The sequence below is a fragment of the Solanum pennellii genome, chromosome 8 (assembly GCF_001406875.1).
Source record: "Solanum pennellii chromosome 8, SPENNV200".
Classification (NCBI taxonomy): domain Eukaryota; kingdom Viridiplantae; phylum Streptophyta; class Magnoliopsida; order Solanales; family Solanaceae; genus Solanum; species Solanum pennellii.
In genome coordinates, this window is record NC_028644.1 from 68,973,429 (window position 1) to 68,993,819 (window position 20,391).

At 30.0% G+C, this 20,391-nt stretch overlaps 1 protein-coding gene across 1 annotated transcript; it reads left to right on the top strand.

Annotated features, from left to right (window-relative positions):
* Positions 1-9,940, top strand: LOC107028896 (general transcription and DNA repair factor IIH helicase subunit XPB1). Its single transcript, XM_015230138.2, has 20 exons — positions 1-161; positions 368-411; positions 516-588; positions 1,062-1,230; positions 1,320-1,542; positions 1,657-1,713; positions 1,914-2,057; positions 2,865-2,945; positions 3,738-3,825; positions 4,442-4,779; positions 5,641-5,716; positions 5,805-5,998; positions 7,198-7,361; positions 7,601-7,673; positions 8,054-8,167; positions 8,929-9,009; positions 9,110-9,169; positions 9,254-9,337; positions 9,421-9,563; positions 9,650-9,940. The coding sequence occupies exons 1-20, from the start codon at positions 143-145 to the stop codon at positions 9,729-9,731; spliced, it is 2,307 nt and encodes a 768-aa protein (XP_015085624.1). The 5' UTR covers positions 1-142; the 3' UTR covers positions 9,732-9,940.
* The last annotated feature ends 10,451 nt before the right edge of the window (positions 9,941-20,391 follow it).

Below are 20,391 nucleotides of genomic sequence, written 5' to 3' on the forward strand. Positions count from 1 at the left end.
GCAACCAGAATTAATAAGTATTTGCCGATTTGCCTCAAAACCGCCATTCGAAGAGACTGATAAACAAACCGAAAGAGAGCACAGAGAAACTCTCAAAGCTCAAATTTGGGATTCAATAAACAGATTTTGCATCATCTCATAAATGGGTCATCACGGACATGGTATTTTCTTCATTCAAAAAAAGAACAAAAAAATCCCCCAAAATTTGTAAAAAAATTGATGGGATTATGAATTTGTTAGTATTTGGAATGAAATGAACAAGTAGGAAGTAAATTTGGTTTGATTGGTAGTTGTTTGTTTGATTGATTTATATATTTGTAAATAACTTTTGTATGTGTAGTTTGTTGAATATTGTTATTGTATTCAGGTGATAAAAGTCGACCCAGCAAGAAGATCAAGTTTGCTTCTAAGGTATTTTGATTCCCCAGCTAGTGTAATATGTTATTTGGTGTTATATTGATATATAAATTGATAAAAATTATATTTTTATGAAATTTGTATTTGTGGTGATGAAGGAGGAGTATCGGGCTTCAACTGCTGATGATGATCACTACTACCCTGAAGAAGGCGGTGATGATTTTCGTGATGGTATTAATCTATATCTTTGTGTAGAGGTGGATCCAGATTAATATAAAGCCTCATATAGAAAAAAAAAAACTATTACGCCCTACTTGACACAAGTTTAAGGAAGTTTAGCTTCTGTTTCAGTTCTGTTTGTCTGGTTTTTTACTTGAAATAAAGTTTAAGAAAATAAATAAGAGTTTTGAATCTTGTGATCTTAAATTGAAGATACGTAGAATGTATCAAAATGCTTTTTAATCTTGTTGATTTAAACATGCCACGTGGAAAGTGTTAAAGAGTCGCCAAAAGGGAAATGTGCCTTCTTTTTTTGGAAGGGACTAAAAAGGAAAATAAGACTAATAAATTGAAATGGACAGAGTATGTACTATCGATATCGTCACCATCCTTTACAATTATACTAGGTAATGCTTTTATATGATAAATTTGTGTTGTGTTTAAACTTGATTGATGTAGAAAAGTTTGAATCTGTTGTAAAATAGGTGAGAGGGAAGGGAAGAAGATGGATTTCACTAAACTGGAACTCAAACCCGATCATGGCAATCGTCCATTGTGGGCTTGCGCAGATGGTAGAATTTTCCTTGAGACGTTCTCTCCATTATATAAGCAAGCCTATGATTTCCTCATTGCTATTGCTGAGCCTGTTTGCAGGTACCTTTTTGTTGTTGACGATCTGCAATCTATGTTCTTGTTTGTTTCTGAGTGTTTTGGGTTTTAATGGAATTACTTTTATTTTGTAGGCCGGAGTCGATGCATGAGTACAACTTGACGCCTCACTCATTGTATGCAGCTGTGTCAGTTGGTCTTGAGACTGAAACTATAATAGCTGTTCTGAGCAAATTGTCGAAGACCAAGCTTCCAAAAGAGATGATTGATTTTATTCATGCTTCTACTGCTAACTACGGAAAAGTCAAGCTTGTACTTAAGAAGAATCGGTATTTTATAGAATCTCCATTTCCAGAGGCAAGATAATGAGCTATATAGTAGCAATGCTTTAATTTAACATATCTTCTCAACTATAGGGTCCAGTGAGGACTCTTCCAACTAATTTGATTCATTTGATGTGATCATCTCTAGGTTTTGAAAAGATTGCTCGCGGATGAAGCCATAGGAAAGGCTAGGATTTCTTCTGAGGTTTGTGCCCAATGTGTCATTGCTTGTTTTGCAGTTTGAATTATCAAGAAATTTGTCTGCATTGTTCTGGACGTGTGAGGCAGAAACACCAAAAAACCACCATACCCCTTAACTTTGTTTTGATGCTTTGTATTTCTGTTACAAGTAAGTAGATACTACCAAGGAAATTTTATTGTCCTCTTTGGTTATCTCTGAAATAGGGGATGCATGGAAAGGATGGGTTTACTGTAAGCAAACCCGTGAATGAAATTGAAGGTGGACATGATGAGTTGATAAATGAAGTAGACGTGGCTGCTGCGGCTGAAGAAAAAGAAACTCATTCATTTGAAATAGACCCTGCTCAGGTAATAAAACAATGCTTTGCAACAAGGTCTCGTTTTACACTTCTGGCGGATGTGGGAGTCACTGGTGTCAGATGCCATTGTAATATCTTGCAGTATCTTCATGAAATAAACTAACTTCTGTCTTTGTAGTATTGCGACTCCGGTTTAGTCATCAAAAAAATCCAGTTCTCCTAAATTATTCTTGTTCTTTTAACTCTTTTGGTATCCAGTTTTCTTGTCGTCAGTGTAAATTATTCATAGCTGATAAAATATCATTGTTGTTTTCACCTGCTAAGGATGTTTAGTTGTTTGTCTCCGTCTTTTTGCTGTTTCCCTAGTATGTGGTTGTCTCAATTTGGAGCTTGGATTTGGACTAATGTATGATGTGGGGGGATTTGGATACTGTTGGTTATTACTTGAGCAACAACAGTGATAATGCTGTTAGATATTGGTTCTCTATTAATAAGAATAATTGGTGGTTTGATTGATCAATTGGTTAAACAGTATTTCTAGGACTAGACTCTAATGCAACAGTTCATTTCCCTACTAATTACAGTTAAATTGAAGACCTAATAGATACTACTCAACTTCGGCTTATCTGTACCATTCTGGTACTGTGTTTCACTTTGATATTTATCATCTTAGGGAGCTGCAATTTCCCATTTATCTGCCGTATCTTGTGGTTTGAGATAAGTCATGCTAAGAAAATATGTATGCTTGCTCTAGATGGAGACTTTCTCCTAGTGTTGGAACATCTTTGTGCATGCACACACAACTTTCTTTGGTCTCACTGAGAAGATGACAGCTTTCCAATTTGTATATGCACAGGTTGAAAATGTGAAGCAGCGGTGTCTACCAAATGCTTTAAATTATCCTATGATGGAGGAGTATGACTTCAGGAATGATACAGTGAGTTTTTTTCCTTCATCAGGGTGGACAGTGAGTAATTTAGCTGATGGAGAATCTTTCCTACTTTTAAAATAGGAATTAGATTCCCTTAGTTGAGAACTAGTTTGGCTAGAAGAATAAAATTTCAATAATTAAAATATCTAAAGAGGCTTCTGTTTTTCAATTGAGATGCTAGACAGAGGAACTTGCATTGAAGAAACGACCGTAGATGTTCAATATGTATATATATATATTGTTGGAATGGTAGACACTGAGGGAGTAATTATTTTTTTTTTTTTTTCAGTTTCAAAAAAACAATTACTCCTTCAGTGTCAACTTATATTACGCTCTTTACCTTTTGGCATGCTCCAAAATGTATGACACCAATTGTAGTTTGATACAACTTCGGGAATTTAAATGCATTAAGCGATTCACACTTACAAAGTCAAATTAACATCTTAAATATCATGCTCGTCCAGACACTGCTATATAAAATGGAATGGAGGGAGTGCTTGACAATTAGGCTTTTGAGTTGTTGGGTTGGCACTGGGAAGGGATGGCGTGAATAGGTTGATTTAGCTAGTAACTAAAATGGCGTGGGGACTAGTATTTCTCTGTGTGTTGTGAAAGCCATTGTCGGATTCGGAGAGGCCAATTAAACATTTGGTCTCGAGTATGAGAAGATTTGAGCAATAAATTATCTCACATCGTTGTACTGTCAGTTGTTGTTTGCCTATAGATTTGGAGGGTGTGTCATCAGTGACTTCTACAAATAGTTAAGTATTTCTGCTTAATGCCCACTGAGCATTGCAGGTTAATCCTGATCTTGATATGGAGTTGAAGCCTCAAGCACAGCCACGACCTTATCAAGAGAAGAGTCTTAGTAAGATGTTTGGAAATGGTAAGGATACAAAGCCAAATTTTACCAAGCGTAGGACTTAAATTTTTCCGATGTGTTCTTTTTTTAATTTTGTTCTCTATATGATTGTTGGTGTCCTGGTCGATGGATTTTATTTGGTAAATTTTTTCATGCGTTCTTCTATTCCTTAGTCTTCTATGTATTAACTTAATATGATGGTTAAGCTTCTCTTCATTTGTTACATTTTTGGTAATGGAAATTGGGCAACTCTTCATGCATCTTGATTACCATGACTACTTAGAATTTCCTTTTCAGGGGAATGTAATCTCAGCTTAGATTTTGTCTATGTGAGATCCACAAAACAATAGATGGTCTCACAACTCACGTCTGCATAGCTGAGGAAGGTTGTAATTTCACGGCCAGCATATAAATTATGATGAATCCAATTAATGCTGAACTCATGTGTGGGGATTCATAAGCTGTCTGGTTATGCTTAGATTGTATGCTGTGGTTAAATTGTATGTTGAATGCTTCAGGAATAGTCATAGTTAATTGATTGATTCATGGTACCAATTTGTGGTTGTGTAAAACCAAGTCGTAGTTGATTGATAGATTTAATGCCCTTGGCTGTGGTTAAATGGTATGTCGAATGCTTCAGGAAGAGCAAGATCTGGAATTATTGTGCTACCTTGTGGTGCCGGGAAGTCTTTAGTAGGTGTTTCTGCAGCAAGCAGAATAAAAAAGAGCTGTCTTTGTTTAGCAACAAATGCTGTGTCTGTGGATCAATGGGCTTTCCAGTTTAAGTTGTGGTCTACTATCCGAGAAGAGCAGATATGTCGTTTCACATCTGACAGCAAAGAAAGATTCCGTGGAAATGTTGGTGTGGTGGTGACGACATATAACATGGTTGCTTTTGGTGGCAAACGTTCTGAAGAATCTGAGAAGATCATTGAAGAAATAAGAAATAGAGAATGGGGTTTGCTCCTCATGGATGAGGTAAATGTTTGGTCTTGCAATGTTTCAAATTGTGTCTTTCAAATAACTATTCAGTATATGAGTTGCTTTTCGAGTTAATGCGAAATATAGTTTATTTTGAATATCATCCTTGACAGAAGGAGTGCCACATCCGTTAATGTTTATAGAAGAATGTACAAATTACAATTATTTGTACATACGTACAGATACACAGAGATAGATGCGTGCACACACACAAACAGGCATTCTCGCCGTTTCAGTTTGTGTTTTGCTTCGTTTTTAGTCTCTTTTAAAAAAGGCACCTTTCGATATTTAGTATGTTTTTAATTTTCCAGTTTACCTTGAGGGACACTCTCTTATAGAAATGACATGGCATGTTAATACAATAAGATGCATGGGGTATTATTGGTGTGTTCTGCACACCTTAATTAAACCACAAGATTCCCAAGTCTTCTCGACATTCTTAAACTTCGGGCACGGTCAAGCTAAGACAAAAAATTTAATCAGAGGGATTATATTATAACTGATTTGAAGAAGCACAAAAGCTTTAGCGATTTAGCAACTCTTGTACTTAGTTGTTGCCCATTCATAATTGTCAATTTCATGTCACAAAATTCCTATTATTTGGAAACTAATAGTAATTGCTGATGTGGGAAAATCGATCTATCCTAAAATGATATATCTATATTTGTTTGAATGTTTATAATGCAACCTTTTCTTTTCCCTCTAGTGCTGGGTGATCATTATTTTTTAATGAAGTTTGGGCTCAGTACAAGTATCTTGTGGGAAATGTATGTTGCAGAATTTTTTAACAAAAGTTGATAAGGTAAAGTTTGTATGTAGTGGCATAAATATAAGGGTCTCTTCGTGGCATTTATGCAGGTGCACGTGGTTCCTGCACATATGTTTAGAAAGGTCATTAGTATCACAAAATCGCACTGCAAACTTGGGCTTACTGGTATGTATTTCAGAAAGAGAATTTTTGCAAATTGCATTTTTATTTGGTATTTTCACAAAATTTAATGGACTATTTGGCTACTTGACAGCTACACTTGTCAGAGAAGACGAGAGGATCACGGATTTGAACTTTCTAATTGGTCCCAAGTTGTATGAAGCAAATTGGTTGGATTTAGTTAAAGGGGGATTTATTGCAAATGTACAATGTGCTGAGGTGTGGTGTCCTATGACGAAGGAATTCTTTGCTGAATATTTGAAAAAAGAGAATTCAAAGAAGCGACAAGTACGTAATCTTTTGAAACTGCCCCATTCTTTAATGCTTAGAATGCAACGTTTGATGACTTCACATCGACTCAATTTCCTTTAGTTGTTCATCTAGTTGAGGAAAGCAGTTTGGACCTTAGAACATAAGAAGATTTCTTGTTTTATTTTTGTGACTTTTTTTATCAGAATGGATATCATTTTGAGGAAAAATGAGAGATCTTGTTGCTGAGAAGAACTCGTAGTTTCACTATTTACGTGATTGTGTGCAAGTGTGTGAAGTATGAAGTGTTAGTCTTTTTTTTAAAAAAATCAGTGAATGAGCACTATATGTAAACAGTAGAAGCACAAAGGTTGTTTAATGGTTACATCAGAATTCTTACAAGTATTTCAATATCCTTATCCAGGAACCTTCCAAAACTATGTTCCTACCTACTGTAGTCTGACAGGTAACTGAGAAAATCTAGGGAGCTATCTACCTCATAAACTTTCTACATGTTGCAGTAAAAGTCTGAGAAATAAAACATGGAGCTCCCAATTTTTCCTCTTGTTGTATCTCTCCCGTACTTCTATATTTACCCATATTGTTTAAATCCAAATTTGGTAGTCTATTTATCTTTTTCCTTGTATGTGGGGATCATATGAGAGATTTCAGCGTTTTACTCAGAGAGACAGTCTCCCGTAATATCATGTAAGTGGGAGTTATATGAGAGAATTCCCCCAGGACAAGTGTCACAAGTGTGAGAACCAAACAAACTAACTAAGCACCTCAATTGCTGACCAGCATTTGCATGTTTTGGTTCTTTCTTTCTTTTTTCTTCTCACCTTTGGTAAAGCCAACCATCAAAACCCCTTTCCTGGAGGCAACAATGGTCATTTCCTAGTTTTCCTTGGTGACTGGAACTTCCAACCTCTTGACTGGGAAGTCTAGTGGTATTGTTGCTGAGCAACCTCTTTCCATGTTCAGTTCTTAAAACATTGATCATCAGAACCCCCACAGATGAGCAAAAGGGACTGAGCTTGTCCTCAGCCAGTGGAATGGAACTTGCAATTTCTAGCTACTTATATGTTACGTATATGTGGATTTTGAATTCTGTTTCTCTAATTCATGTTTGTTCGACTTCACAAGGCGACTTTTCTGTAATATTATTTTGTGTTCACCCCTTTCTGTTGGCAATTGTTATTATTATTTTTTTCTCTCATATCCATGTGATGTTCCAGGCACTTTATGTGATGAACCCAAACAAGTTCAGGGCTTGTGAGTTCCTTATCCGCTTTCATGAACAGCAGCGTGGGGACAAGATCATTGTCTTCGCCGACAATCTTTTTGCACTTACCGAGTATGCTATGAAGCTTCGGAAACCTATGATCTATGGTGCTACCAGGTTTACACCAGATGTCATCTGAATAATTTCACGTTGTTTTCCTAATTTAGACCATATTGCTCGGGTTCTCCGAAAAGCGTTGCCACTCCTATGTATGATCCTCCAAAAATGCACTACTTTTGGACGATGCGACACGCACCTGGCAACATTTTTGCCGAGTCCGAGCAACATAGTTAAATGCCTTTTTGTTTGCTTCTCCATTTAAAAGGTTTTAAGGGGAATTTTTTCTTGTTATGCAGCCATGTTGAAAGAACAAAAATTCTTGAGGCATTTAAAACTAGCAAGGAAGTTAACACCATATTCCTTTCCAAGGTATTGTGTTGAAGCAGATTTTTAATATCATTATCTGGGTGATTTGGATGGACATTGCAAGTTGTGTTCAGCCGATAGTTTTTTTTGATTACTTCGCATTGATCATAGTGTGTTGATTGTTATGGACCTTGGATCGCCAAATATTGCTCACTATTTTTCTCTTTACACACACACATATTATCCATGTGTGTGTTCTCTTCAAGATCTTTGAAAGTTTGCATCTGTGGTTGTGCTGACCATAGTTCTCTAATTTTTCATGCCGTAATTCATTTGCTTTAGCCTCTTTCCAGATAAAAACATAATTTTCTTGCTATCTATTCACAAGTGTTAAGTTCAGAGCTTTTCTTGTGTGGATGATGTGATTTCTGCTTTATTTATAGGTGGGTGATAACTCCATCGATATTCCTGAGGCGAATGTTATCATACAAATTTCGTCACACGCTGGTTCAAGAAGGCAGGAAGCTCAGCGTCTAGGGCGTATTCTCAGGGCCAAGGTGTGTGTTAGTTTTGTCGTTCATAATTGCCTCCCTTGATTCGTATTTCAGTTGTCTATTAAAAATCATAATAATTGATAAAATCTCTCTAGTGAGTTGTGCTCCAGGTAAATCCTGTATAAAAGTAACATGTTGTCATTTTGTTTTCGAAGGGCATATATATGACTAATAGATGGCTCATGGCAGTCTTTTTCATCCTTTATCTGCTGCCATAATGGCAGACAGTTGAGTTAACCTTTTGATAAAATTAGCTATATTTGGCGGAAATTCCTCCTGATAAGTAGGAATATGCTGAGTAATATGAAATATGTACTTAGCTAACAGACTCTTCTATAAACATCTCTATACGAGAGAAAACCAAACCTCCTTCCATAGTTTTAAACATACAAGTTAAATTTCAAATATTTAGTGCATGTCCAAATAGACTTGAATTGAAAATGTCTGCATATCTAGGAAAGAAGCACTTGTTAGTTAGTCAGAGATCCTCAATATTGCTAACTCTAACATGCACCTACTCTGTGGTATTAAGCATATCAATCATCTTTTAGTTGGTCTAATCTTTTGCGGAAGTTTATTCGGGCATAAACTTGCCAGTGAGAATCGAAAGGGAATTGTAATTCTAGGAAGATACATGAGTGTAATCAATATCTGACCTCTGCGGTAATATATTCTCATAAAAGCCTCTGGTAAATATATGATTTGATATGTAGATGCTTGCAACCTTTTTACCCCAAATCATTATCTCATTGTTGGGTTAACAGGGGAAGCATCAAGATAGGATGGCAGGAGGTAAAGAGGAGTATAATGCATTCTTTTACTCGCTCGTGTCAACAGATACCCAGGTGCAGAATCCTTTTCTGATGATATCTGATGTCTTCTAATACGCTATTTGGAAACAGCATTTTAATAGTATACGGCCTTACAAGCAATTCTCAATTGCAGGAAATGTATTATTCAACCAAAAGACAGCAGTTCCTGATCGATCAAGGTTATAGCTTTAAGGTACCGCCTCTTGACAAAAGTCATTCTTTTCCTCTGGATACAACAATCACTCATAATTTCTCTTCTGACCTGTTCTTGTATTAGGTGATCACAAGTTTACCACCTTCTGATTCTGGGTCCGAGTTGTCTTACCATCGTCTTGATGAACAGCTTCAACTTCTTGGGAAGGTCCTTACTGAGTTTCTTTTTTTCCGCACTTCACTTAAAAAGATGTTGCGCCTGATTCACCCACTCCTTACTTTCTCCTATAGGTACTGAGTGCTGGCGATGATGCAGTAGGTTTGGAGCAACTAGATGAAGATGCAGATGACGTAGCTCTTCAAAAAGCCCGTCGCTATGTGGGTTCTATGAGTGCCATGTCAGGAGCTAAAGGGATGGTTTATATGGAGTACAAGTATGATTCAGATAGTTAAATGCAAATTTCGATATAAAAAGTGAATTTTTCTCGTCGCTAACAAATAGTTTGTCTAAAATATGCAGCTCTGGAAAGAAGGGGCTTATCAAAAACAAGCCTAAAGATCCAACCAAGAGACATCAATTATTCAAGAAACGATTTGGTTGATTCAACCCTAAAGTTGTACAAATATCTCTCTTTAGTATTCACAAATCATTACATTGTTGTCTAGTGTATCGTCTACAAAATTTTCTAGTAAGATTTTCAGCTTGCTTAGTTGTTTTTGTTATTTTATACAATGGTTTATAAATTGTAAGAGAAACCAAAACCAGTGTGATTCATTAAGCAATTATCCCAAATAGATGCAACTAACACGAGTTCTGTTTGCAACATAAATTCAAATTAATTTAATTGAGACTTCAAAATAGGTACTAAAATGTCAAATGAAAAAGAATAAGTTTATTGTTACAAATATTATAATGATATATCGAAACATTCCACATCGTGTTGAAATGTATTATCTAATAAATGTAAACATCTAGGTAATATTAGTACAAAATTAAGTAAAGTTGAATCTTGTCGAAGTTGAATAAGTTAGGATTATAAATTGTGATACCGCAACATAACACATCTATTCTATTTCCTATTCTCCGCTCTGTACTCACTACTATATAGTTGTACACACTCTCGTCCCATTTAATATATGTGTTTATCTCACTGTCTTCTCCGATCCATTTTTTCTTCACTTCGTCTCCCCGCGTAGCTGTATTCCAGAGAATTTCTCGACTCACTGCTATAACTATGCACATTTGTTTCTCCTCCCATTTCAATATCAATTTGTCTTCTGAATGTCAATTTACATCGCCAGAGAAAATATATTACATTTGAATAAGTTCAAGTTTCGCAATGACTTGGACATTTTAAGCATTATTTATCTCAAACGTAGCGAGCATGATATCAACACAATTTAAAATGAGAGTGGATCGTATCTACATATATATTTAACTAGTGAACATATTCACGCGATTATAAAAAATGATAAGTTATGAGTAATTTTATTAAGTATCATATAAATAAAGATGTGTTTGTAATATAATTGTTAGACCTTGATTTTTTATAGCAAAGAATAATATATAAATTTAATGCATAATTAATCTTTCGAGTTTTGCTGACATCCACTCCATAGGTTGATCATAATTTAATAATTTGCATCTTATTTTTTTGAGTCAAACTAAAATATGCAAATAATAAACATAAAGAATATAAAAACGACAAAAAAATAAATAAATCAATGTGATGATTTCTACATAATATAACAATATCTCTCAAAAACATAACAACAAAAACATTAAAGTGATGATTTCTGTAAAATTTGACTATCTTTATTTATACGATTATAATATCTAATATCAATATGATTATTAATTACTTTAGAAATTAGAAAAATAAAAAGTTGTTAACATAATGAAATAAATATCATTAAAACTTATATTAAAGAAATGACTTTTTAGTTTCTTAACATTTTATTTAAGTATAATAATAGAATTAAAGAATTGAGTTTTAAATGAAGAAAAAAAAAAGAAAATTAAAAAAAGAAAATTAAAAAACAATAAATCAATTATTAATTAATAATCAGTTACACTTTTTCAAAAATAAGAAATTCAAAAGCTACCGTTTTGCTTACATACAAAAATATATTTCTTAAATATTTCTCTTCCTTATATTCCGCTTATTACCTTATATTTATTTATTTATTTTCACCAAAAAAAAAAACTAAACTCTTACCACTCAAAAAAAGATGAAGTTTAAAAATTAAAAAGAATAAATTATAATAAATTTCTGACAAATTACATAAAAAGTAAAAATCTTTAAAAATGATCGTGATAGAGATTTATCAGAATTTAAGAAGTGTTTTATTTTTTAATAAATGAAAGAAATTTAGGAGAATGAAAGAAAAGTTTTAGAAAAATTAACTAATAGTATTTTATTAATGATAAAAATAAGATATTTTAATTTTTTCAACATTTTACAACAAATTAAATGAAATTAATTGAGAGAAAATGGGCTGAACATATTTATGGTAATAAAAGGAGACATAAATAAAACATATATTTATAAAAAATAATAGAAATAGAAGGTACAATGTTAAATTATGGCAATAAGGATCAGAGTTAAATACATTTCTTTTTAGAAAATTATAAAAATAGAAGGTAGAAAAAAGAATTTAAATAAAAATAATAATTTGTAGTAATAATAAAGAAAGATGAAAATTAATAAATTTTAATAATGATGAGAAATTTGATTTTTTTTTCAGATTTCATAGATTAGAGAAAATAAAAAATTAAAATATATAACAAAATAAATGACTGCAAATTAAACTTAAATTTTAATTATATTACATGAAATCTTCTCTTTCTTTTTTTTCTTTTTAAAATACAAATGTTCTACCAGAGTTTATTAATCAACAATTTTAAAAAATAGTACAACTATCAATTCCAAAAGTGGATCGATTCCCAATAATCAAAAAGGAAAATAAACTATAGCACTAGCTAAATTTAAAAAAAGAAAAGTAAATAAACAAATGCAGAAGAATAACAAGAGCTTCAGAGGTTTTCAAACTCCATATTCAGTCGTCGTCTTCGATCAGCCGCGCAGAAATCCATGGCTATCTCGACACCATCATATTCGTCCGACTTTCATCTTTTACAAATAATCTTATGTCCAACATGTAGCAATCTAATGGTATGATTTATATAGTATTCAAAAGTTAATGTTAAAAAACTTTTCAAATTCTCTAATTAAGTGTAAAGAATAAATTTTCTTAAATTTTACAATTAAGAAAAATGTTTTTAAGGTAAGAATTTGATAACTGAAGCTTTTACGTATGATTTACTGAGGGAGTAATTAAATACTATGCTTTAATATTTTACAAAAATATTAAATAATATTTTAAGTTTTAAAATGAAAAAAAAAACTTTAAAAAAAATCTCCAATAAATAAATAAAAAATTCAGCCCTTATATGTCACATCAGTGATTTTTGATTTAGATTTATATATATATATATATGGTACTATTATTACTAATTCATTTTCTGCTTTTATTGATTTGAGATGAGATGGTAGTATTATAACTTACCTATTTTCTAAACTTAGTAGTTTCGACATTTACATTGTTATTAGTATTGTAGTATATATATGCTTCAAAGATTTAACACTAATGAATTAATTTAATGCAAGTTAGATTCAAAGATTAGTTAAAGTAAATGGAGGATATACAAGGTGTTTTTAGTGTATTGTCATACTTCACATATTAATATTATTATTCATACATTAAAAATTAATTTAAGTTAATAAGATGTTAGTCATGTGTTTTCAATATAATACGTTGGATGTTATTGTAAATACATTATTTATTACTAGGATTTAAATAGTTTAGTTCAAAATTCTAAAATATTTTTGTTTAAAAAGTAGATAGATTTATTTTTATCTTTTATGTAATTTATGTAAAAAAAAATTACAATCTTCAATATTGTTAGTAAAATTATAAATTTCACCATTAAAAACTTTTGAGACATCTAAATTTAGAGAGCCTAAAGCGAAAGCTTTATTAGTCGCACCGTTGTGTCGTAGCCATAAATTTTACAAAAGGTGTCCAAGAATCGCATAGGTAAATAAAATTAATTAAACGCATGATTGTAATTTTTTTTAAAAATGAAACTACGTTACTTTAAAGATAATTTATTTTAAATAAAAAAATATATCAAAAGTTTTAAATTAAACTACATAGTACTAATTAGCTTTGAAAAAGGAGAAAATTCATTTAGAATGAAATCACTTTATGCTTGAAGATTTCACGAATCTCTCAGGACTAACAACGCGACATGAAAAACTAATAGTAGAATTGAACGAGTTTTCTTTTAAAAGTAAATTCTATATGAAGCCTTTTTCACTTTTAGTAGTTTTATAAAAAAAAAAGATTTACTTATTAACTTTATATTAAAAATAATAACTCTTAAATTTTATTAAAAATTTCAGTGCAAAAAAAAAAAAAGGAAAGTCAAATTAATTAAAAGATCAATTGACTACTAAAATTTTTTGTTTTCCTTAAATTTTTATGTTGTAACCTTGGACTCTAATTTAATATTAAATACTACTTTAATTGATAATATATTATATTAATAATTAGGTGTAATAATAATTGATAATATTGTATTAATAACTTAGGTGTAATAATAATTAATAATATTGTATTAATATTATAAATATAAAAATTAACCGATCAAACGTATAAGAAAAAAAGAATAAAGTATCACATATATAGTTCTCGAGAAAGCATTACTTTCATAGGAAAAGAGAAGTTAACCTTCAGAAATAGATATAACAAAAGAAGTCAACTTGTTATTTTTTTTATTCTATTTACGATAAAACTATATGTTAATTTAATTTCAAAAATTTAGATAATAATTGATCATAATAAATGAATGTTATTTTTAAATAAAGAGTTGCTCGATTAGTCAAGTTATATGAGTCGAGCCGGCTTAATCGAGCTCCATCTTAGATCGAGCCAAGTCTAATTTTGAATCAAAAGTATTTGAGTATCCAGTCTCAGATATGCTATTAATATAATTTTTCATTTCATACAACATTATACATTTTAAGTTTTTATTTATTCTTTTCAACATTTATATTAATTTTTTAATTATTCTTTTCAATATTTGTCTTAAAATATGAACAAGGTACAAAGTTACATGTCAATGGGCCCAATTTGGAACAAGCAAGGTCCAATATTTGTCTTGGGCCGGTTCCAAACTAATTGTGACAATCCAATTTAGGACAAAACAAGTTGGAAAAATTACGCGAAATGACAAATATTTATAGTGTATTATTTAATTTAGCTATAGTTTTGAATATTTATGATTCGGGGCCACAATTTCTTATATTTTGTTGTGAATCTGTATAATTCGATTTCTGATTGTATAAATTCAGAATTTGCGTTTGCTTACCCTAACTATAAAAATCCACAACTATAATATACTAGATCAACTCATGAATAAAGCGTCTCTGATCATGAAGTTCTTTATTCTCAAAATTTAAACTCGAAAAATTCTGTTGTAACTATAACCCCACAAACACACAACTACCTCACTGAAATTAAAGCTTCATAAAGAAAATAGAAAGGTGGCTTCTCTACAAGTTGGAAAATAGTTTAGAGCTAAAAAGAACTTTGTGACCATAGATCAAATATAGGGTTTGAATGAATAAGAAAGTAAATAGGGACAGATAATGACTTGATCATATAATATAATGGATACTCTCTATTTTATATTTATATATCTTAAAATGGTTCTCATGTGTTGCATAGGGACCTAGGTTTTACTAGAAAAATTAAACTCCTAAGTTTTTTTTTTTTTAAAAAAAAAAAATTAAAACTTCCAAGAATGGATGGTTCTAATTATTATCTCATTTTCAAAGGCCTATATTTGCACCAAGTATTTCAAATCTTTTAGTGCGAGTTTATTATATATCTGAACTATCCAATCTATTTATCGAAATATACCTCAATTTTATTTGTTCGCTTTTCCTATCTGAAAATTCAGATATGAAACTAAAAAAAAATAAAAATTATTAAGATACGTTTTTCACAATTTACTCTTGAAGGCAAAAAAAAACTAGTAATCAAATTCAAGACTAAAGGATGCTATTGGGCGTTCAAGAATGTGGACTAGCGATTATTAAAATATGATGAAATTCATAAAATGTCACGATTCAAATTCTAGTAAAGAAAACTAAATCGAAAGGCTAAATGATTTCTTAAAATCGTATGCTTAAGTAGCTTTAATGAACATAATTACCTATTACTCATGTAGGTATACACTTACGGTATATCAGGTCAATTTACACACATCTCGACTACAAAAAAAAATACCAATTAGAAAGAAAAAAAAGGGGGGGGGCCAAAACTCAAAAAGCATAATGTCTAATCCCAAACTTGAAAAGGCAAGTTTAAGTTGCAATACCTATAAGCTATCAAAACTACCTAAAATGAGAATCTTGCTACTTACAAACTCAAAACCACAAGATATAATTAAGGTCTTTATCATTAAAAAAGAAGAAAATAAGTCTTTTTCCAAATTAGAAGTTGATTAATATAGAATATAGTACCATTTTACAATGTTCTTTTTAACAACTAGCATTTATTCCACAAGGATTTTACTTGATAAATTGAAAAAAAAAAGTTCATTATGTTTGAAGATAGGTCTAAAATGATTCTTTTCAAAAATATATTTTCGAACGATTCTAGTTTTTATGTTTACTAAAATTAAGCACCTCTGATCTTTACACTGATGTTATCTTCGATGCATATAGCTTATAAAGTAAATATATATCGATGCATATAACTTAAACTCATTTTATACCTCCGAAAAATATGAAACTTTAAGAGTCAAGACTAAGCTTAGTAGCAAGAGACCCCACAAACATTGCAAAATTAGGACATCATGGAAAAGCATTTTTTTTTTTAAAAAAAAAGTTGGAAAAAAATTGACAACTTATGGCTTATCTGAAAGTTAGAAGAATATATTTTGTAAATGACCATAGGTTTTGAAAAAGTGATATTTATATTTGTACTTCATTTGGTACAAGAAAGTTTCTAAAGCATTTCATTTTACAAACACAAACAGAAAAGAATCTCATCACTTGAAGTCAGAATATTGAAAGTTGAAAAATGTTACAAACTAAAAAAGATGTACCACAAAAGATTATCTAATCGAGTAGTATGTATTTTTTCATTTTTAATCAGAAAATTATGTAAATATATCAACCTGAAGAATGTTTTGCTTTTGATCGGAAGTCATTTATCACTCAAATCACAAAATAAAATTTTAGCATGAATTCGAATTAGTAAATTTCAAAGTGGATAATATATATCGAATAAAAAGTCAGAAGGCAAAAACGGATATAAAATACAAAAAAAAAAAAAAGTTACATCAATAGATGTTCCCTTTCTATGATTTGCTTAAAAAGAAATTCAAATGGAAAAGTCTTGCCACATTACACTAACATCAAATATTTTTACTATAACCACAAAATTATTTTTTTTTGTCACGTTAAATTAACTGAGATACAATTGAAATGGTTGAAAACACATATAATCAAAAGGTCAAATTATGAATTCAAATTTTAGTTTTTTTTTTTTTGTCTTTTAGAAAAATATTTCATAATTGATTTACTAAAAAATAAGTTTTAAATGTATATATTAGACTTACTTAAGCATTTGTTACTTAGTTTGCTACTCAAAGTTATCAAATTTTTAATTAGAAATTCATATATATTAAATAATTTTTTTTAAAAAAAATAAGAAATTTAAATCAAAATTACAGAATTCTGATTATGACCTTCTAGCTCCGCCCATGATATGACTAGCAACTAATTTTTCTACTTTTGATTATTAATTAATGTTACTAAAGGCACTGTTAAGACATGTTGATTACTTTTGAATGTAATCATTAACCAGGAGAGAATTAACTTTATGGTTCAGTGAATTAAGTCTAATTAATATTAGTACCCTAAAGATTTTTAGTGTGCTTTAATTAAAAATCAAACAGGACTATATATTTAGGTAGAATATGTGTCAACTTGTGCAAATTTTGCTAATTAAACTTTCCTAAGCCAATTATTTTTTCTCTTCATTTGTACTTATTTGCACCTTATACGTTTCTTAATATAAGAATAAATAATTAATATTAGTATTTTATCACAATATCTATAATAATTAATGTATAGTCTTAAATCTTGAAAATTAATTTGGGAAATAATTAATGAAGGTAAAAAATAAAAAAGAATTATCTTTCTTGATATATTAAAGTGAAGTGAAAATGTATTTTTTAAATACTGAACAATTAAAAGAATTGAGGAAATAATTTACTACATTATAGTTAGATATTGCGAAAATGGACAGGTATTCATTAAACTATGATCGAATTTTGAGTTACGCACTTTTATCAATCAAAATAAGACTATTATTTTTTTTGTTTATTTTTTTTTAGTATTGTCTAGAAAGCAAATAAAATTGTGTTTAGCCCATCTCATAATTTTCAAAATAGTAATCACCTAATTATCACTCTTATTAAGTTTCATTAATTTCTGACTATTTGCTGCACTAAATAAAAGAGATGTTAGTATATTCATAATTGTAATTATGTTATGAACAACTAGTGTAATATTATTTAACCTATAATTTGTTGAATAACTTCTCTCTTAATTGGACAAAAAAGGCAACAAATAATAATATAATTTAACTACTATAGAGCTAGCACAAATTATATTTGAATTCTTTAAGTAAAAGTTAAATATAGAAGAACATGGGACCATTTATTATTTTTTATAATTTATCAAAAAAGATCAGTCAAGGAATTTCAAACCCTAGAGCCTAGGAGATGTAATTTAATAGTATTATAAGTAATAATAAAAAATAAAAAGAACCTAATAAAATTATTATATTTTTGATCAATTTTCCTTTGTGTGCTGTCAAATCAAGTGATATATATAATTACTATAATTTTGCTAAAACTATTTGAGCCCTTGATAGAATATGGTCGGTATAATGTCTTTTAATTGACATTTTATAGTGACCTAATTATGATTTTACTTGCTCATAATTAAAATTGATTCTAGGTTGCTTAATTTTATATTAATTTTAGGTTGAAAATAAAATATGTATGTATACACAATATTAATTCCACGTACATATGTGGTAATGCTCCTGATCTGATACTTAAAATATCGTACAATTTTATATAATTAACAACGTTGATTAATATAAAAAAATCTCGTTCATCTGGCTACATCCTAGTTACCAAGCATTTATTCATTTGTATAAATATTTCATAGGTAATAGGCACAAATGAAGGAAAAAAAAACTTTCCAAAGCTTGATTAGCATCTTTTAATTATAAGCAACTTTATTTAATTAATACTAGTTGTCACCACTATTATTAATGAAATGACAAGCTATCTCCTTTACTAAAAAGTTTATGAAATTATATATAGAAAATATGCCCAAAAAAACCCTTTTCTTTGACTAGCTAACACATTGATACCATTTTCAATTCATTTCTTATTAGGTTAAGAAAAGTTTGTGACTCAATTATTTATTTCTATAAATGATAATAGAAAGAATATAGTTCTCGTTTCTTCTTTTAAGCAGCGATAAAATTGTCTTCGCGTAATTACAGATCATGAGTTCAATAACGAGCCGTGAAAAGAGCACTAAAATTTGTATTACGATCGATTGTCTACATCGCACACCTCTGAAGTTTGATCTTTTATCTGATAAATGTTTTGTGCTTCGAATTGTCTGTTTTTCTTCTTTTGACACCTATCAAAAATGAAATTAAGATAAAATTGTTATGAACCCCTAAAAGAAGCAATAAGCATCTAAAAAGGAATAACAAAAAAAAAAAAAGATTAATGCAAAGACCGAATCTTTTATATTTTTTCATAGTCTGTGTTTGTCATTATTGATCTTTATTTATTACAGTATTTTAGTTATGAGTTGTTTATTCTACTAATTCTTTTATTTTCTAACAAATTCATTATGCTTTTAAAAGAAGTTTTTTTTTTTTTTGTCTCAACAAATGAAATTTAATTTAAGATCAAAATGAAGTTTGCACTGTAAAATAATTTAAAATGTTTCAAAACAATATATAACATTGGTGCTCTATCCAATTAATTGGTCTTCAAATCATTTGCATATTTGACCTTATGATATATTAGGAATATTTTTTTTATGATAGATCCTTTCTTTTAATGAGTGATATTTTTTATTTTTTTATTTTAAATGAAGCATCGTATATCGATATATAGGACTTATAAAAGAAAAATCGAGTCAATAAAAGACATCAATTACAACTTTTGAATTTTTATGTTGAAAGTAGAGTAGTTTTTAACTCGAAAACCATGTAATTGAACATATTTTTCGAGTGAAAAACTATATATTAATGAATTTAGTGCAAATGAGAGACTTTTGTTTTGAGTTTTTCACGTGATATTAATAAACACTTTAGCACATTCTCAATTAATATGAATTCACACCGTATGAGACCTATTAAAGAAAAAAACATTTTCTATATCATTTTTTTTATTTTAATTAAGACTCAAATTTGAAATCTTAATTTGATCGTTGACCTAGAGAGACTTAATTTATTGCACCATATAAAATGAATGCATTTTTAGTCAACTTTATCTTGGTTACATTTAACACTTCCCATTTCTAAATTGCTAGCCATATTCTTCTTATGGTAATATTTTGAGTAACTTTAATGAAATATTTGAGAGAAAAAATAGTGAAAAGAGAAAACCAACTACTAAGTTAATGGAATGAGCAAAATGCAAAAAGAATTAATATTTAAATTGATCAACAAACAATCCCAACAAAACAAAGATTCCAATAGGAATATGATCACTTTTGACCAACACACTCTTAATTTAATTTCTCATGAAGGAATAATTCCAATTTTATTAAATTAAAGATAATAGTACTAATTAAGTTTCAATTTCAATATACCCTATCATTGCAATTGCTATAGATTTGGAGTTCTATTGGACCAAAAAAAAAAAATTATTATAAGATACCTAAAATAATATATTTAATACTCAATGCTTTAATTAATTTATGGGTGGAATGAGAAGACAATGTATTAATTAAAAATGTTGTAAATTTTTAAAATACAAAAAAGTTGTTTTTGGACTGGCTTTTGCTTAATCCTGAAGAACGATTCTTCAATTCTTGTCAAAATTACAATCTATCATTTTACGAGGAAATTCGTCAT

Excerpts from the sequence above, each read along its gene's own strand:
- LOC107028896 (XM_015230138.2), top strand. Across the intron at positions 4,780-5,640 it reads GTTTGCTCCTCATGGATGAG|GTGCACGTGGTTCCTGCACA; the intron begins GTAAATGTTTGG and ends GCATTTATGCAG. Across the intron at positions 7,362-7,600 it reads ATGATCTATGGTGCTACCAG|CCATGTTGAAAGAACAAAAA; the intron begins GTTTACACCAGA and ends CTTGTTATGCAG.